Source organism: Malus sylvestris, chromosome 3 (genome assembly GCF_916048215.2).
Source record: "Malus sylvestris chromosome 3, drMalSylv7.2, whole genome shotgun sequence".
NCBI classification, from domain to species: domain Eukaryota; kingdom Viridiplantae; phylum Streptophyta; class Magnoliopsida; order Rosales; family Rosaceae; genus Malus; species Malus sylvestris.
This window is the reverse complement of record NC_062262.1, coordinates 36,773,349-36,777,035: the sequence shown is the minus strand read 5'-3', so window position 1 is coordinate 36,777,035 and position 3,687 is coordinate 36,773,349. Positions and strand designations below refer to the sequence as shown.

The 3,687-nt window shown below is 39.1% G+C and overlaps 1 protein-coding gene across 1 annotated transcript; it reads right to left on the bottom strand.

The window, feature by feature from the left end:
* Nucleotides 1-2,470: 2,470 nt before the first annotated feature.
* On the bottom strand, nucleotides 2,471-3,351 carry LOC126615077 (uncharacterized). Its single transcript, XM_050282800.1, has one exon. The coding sequence runs from the start codon at nucleotides 3,121-3,123 to the stop codon at nucleotides 2,671-2,673; it is 453 nt and encodes a 150-aa protein (XP_050138757.1). The 5' UTR covers nucleotides 3,124-3,351; the 3' UTR covers nucleotides 2,471-2,670.
* Between the last annotated feature and the right edge of the window lie 336 nt (nucleotides 3,352-3,687).

Genomic DNA, 3,687 nt, shown 5'->3' with positions numbered 1-3,687 from the left:
CGGTCTAGGAGTGTTATTTAGACAGAGAGGGGGTTTATTCAAGGACTTGAAATCGGCAATTCCAAAGCGAAAATGATTAATTTTCTCAACCTTTCGACTTACGAGCCGAAGCTAAAGGAAATGGGAGCATTTTTGCTCACAACTATTTAGTGTGGTGTATGCTCACCACCCTATTTATTATAATTAGATGAGTTTAAATTTCGAGATTCGTGTAATAGATAAGTATAAATCTCAAAATTCAAACTCATTTAACGATGATAAATAGGGTAGTGAGCATACACCACACTAAATGGTGGTGAGCAAAAATGCACTCCAAGGAAATTTGGGAGGCAATGTTTGGACCAAATTTTGTACCATCGGCCCGAGCAATTGAGGCTGTTGAGTGAGTAGTTCTAGACCATTGAGTACGTGAGATGTTAAGATAATTTTTAGTTATTATTGAGTTGAGTGATAATATCATGATTTTTAATCATGATAATTATCCCTTAATAACTTACTAAATTATCTTGCCACTTTCATATCTTAAATAAAAGGAGGTTGCAAGCAGCAATTCGCTTACCAGCACCATTGGGACTCTTTCTCAGACTCGGGAAGTAGTAGAATCCCAATTGGACTCTACAAAATCATCAAGCCTTGCCAAGTTGCATGAATATGCATACTTGAAAGATAATATTCATATTGTTACATCCCAGTCCGCATGGTAAGATATTGTCCGCGTTCGGCCATACCCTTATGGATCTGTTCTTGGGTTTCCACCCAAAACGCGTCTTACTATAGAGAGGTGAGCATGTACATATAAGGCACATTACCTCCTCTCCCTCGAACGATGTGGGATCTCACACATATTATCTTGGAATTTACGATGGCAAGGCTACTGATGAATTATAAATACAAAGCCACATTGAAAAGCCCCTTCAAATCAACACACAAATTGCCCTGCGCAAAGCTTCTCAACAACCCTGAGATTTTTTCCTCTCTCCTTTTCTTCCCGCCAACACATCTTCAGTTTGGATAAACATCACTATGAAGGCAACTGGCGACATCTTCAATTTGGATAAACAACACTGGAGCCGTAAAATCAGCCGACCGATGAGCACCTTCAGTTTGGATAAACAACATTGCTTCGAGACCGACTGATTATTATCCAATTCTCAGTCGACAAGGATTTCTGAGTCCTTGTTGGTAGATGTCATTTTATCAACCTTCTCGGTGAAGTGAGGTGTTACCAGGTTATTAGGCTCGGCACATTGAGTTTTATTTTATGATTGGATATTCACAAGTACATTTTAGAATTCGGCATTTCGACGGTCGAACCACTTTTACAATCAAGACATTTATCTTTTTTGAGTATTTGTGTCTGTACAGTTTGATGCCAGTTCGGTGTACTTATACTTCCACGAATATAATTACCGAGATCGAACTTGGCGCCGACGATTTGTGAACTTCGAAGAGATTATCAGCTTTGTCTTCAGGCTCTAGAACCTAAAGGCCGAGACATGTTCCTTCCTCGGCTGCAGTTGCAAGATCAAGAAGTCAGCAGAGCGCCCGACGCCACATCAACATATTTTACTCTCCGGCCGAACTCGGCTGAAGTTGGCACGTCTCGCATATAACCAAAGGACATAGTTAGCTTATTAGTTACTCGGCCTGCGCGCCACGTAGGCTTGATAGTTTTTAGGGTCAACAGACACAATTTGAAAAATAAAACGTTCAGATCATTTAAGTTTGATCTGATGTAGTCCCTATAATTAGGGATGTCAATTTAAACCATTAAACCTGATAACTGTAGATAACCACTCGAATGAAATGAATTTGGAGATGAAAATTCGATTATATTTTGGATATGGGAAAAAATCGAAAATATTATTTAGTTATGATTACGAATATGGTTATAAGGGTCTCTGATCCATATCCGTCCCCGAAACTGACCTGAATAATATATATTATATATAATATAATTTACATATAATAAATATAGTATTGTATAATATATATGCATATTCACCGAACCCATTATCTGAACAATCACAAAAGTTGGATTTTCTGAGAAAATTCAAAAGTTTTGAATCAAAACCAATGAAAATCTAATGGTGCTTATGGAAGAGATCAAGCATAAGCAAATGTATCTATTATATTATAATGACAAAATTAGTATCTAATATTATTTTGGTATTGATGAAAATGAATATACCGTTAACCGATAAAGAATTCGTTACCTGGTAGATATAGTTATAGATAATCTCCGACGGATAATTTACGATGGTTAATTTTTATGGTTATGAAGATGATCATAGCATATCTATTCCCAAACCGAATATCCCTACCCCATCTAATCCCTACTTTTTCCTTATTTTAAAGCCTCCTATATAGAGCCAGCCACGTGCATTTTAATTTACTTGGATTAATTATTCCAGCAAGGAAAAATACTTATTGCTTAATTAATCTGCTTGAAATTGATGAACAAAGAAAGTGAACAAAGACGAATTAATTCATTAATCATGACATTTTATCAATTTAATTTATTCCCAGCCGCTTTCAAATCTACCCGTTACAATCAAAGGTTACTCAAAATAAAACTACCAGAAAAAAAAAAGGGCAAAGGAAACAAATGAAATAAGAGTGAATTTTTATTTATTTTTGGTGCGGGTGAAGTGATTTTCTCTTCTAGATTTACAGCCGGTGGTGAACGATTTCTGAGCCGAGCTTGGGTGCTTCGCGGGGCACCAATTGACCTTGCGCCAGCATCAGGGACTTGTAGATCTCGATGATCATTTTCTCATCATACTCCTTAACTGGACCCTTTCCAAAGGAGCCGACCCCGTAGTCGCAGACGGACCCACCGTAGCCGGTACTAAAGACCTGCGAGTTAGCGAATCCCAGCATCAGCTTGACATAGGCGTCCCGTAGCCACACCAACAAATTCTTGGGCGAAGGGATTCTTCTGAGGAAGCTCAGCTTCGGAGCGATTTTGATCCGGATCCGCCATACGCGCCTTTTACGGATCGAACCCAGCTCCGTCCGGTTCTTGTGCTGTCGACCCGACCCACTTAGCTTCTCGTAGCCTCTCCTCCTCCTCCAGTAGCCTCTCAAACCCTTGCAAACGCTTGTAGAGACACCTTCCATGGCGGCCGCTGCCGCTCGTTTCTTAATTTGTTAGAAGTGTTTGTGAATTGTGAATTTGTGACAGATGGGGAGAGAGAGAGAGGAGTAGTGAGAGAGAGGTGGGTGAGACGGGTTGAAAAGCGATTCTAATAAATATATTACGTTACAAAATCAGTCTCTCTCTGAGTGTATTTATATTATAATAGTAAGTCTGGTAGAGGAGGAGTAGGAGGGGTCAGGGGTGGTGATCTACTGAACATAAATGAGGGAGGTGCATTTCACAAGCGTGTCGCTGTCCATATTGAATGTTTTTGTGGTGCGGGGGCATGGTACGTTCTAGCAGCGTTTGTGGGTGGTGGGGGGATGGTATGTGCTAGCAGCCAGCTGCATTTTGATCCTTGGATATTAAACCAGGATGTAGTCAAATTTGGATTTGAAAGGATTTTAAAAGGGGAGTTTTAACGAAAAGCTACCGTTCATTTTAACTAAAAATTATATTTTTACACTAAAATGTCAATCCTGGTATTATTTACTTTACCCTTTATTTTGTCCTTATCATTAAAACTTAAAATTTTCAAGCCATTT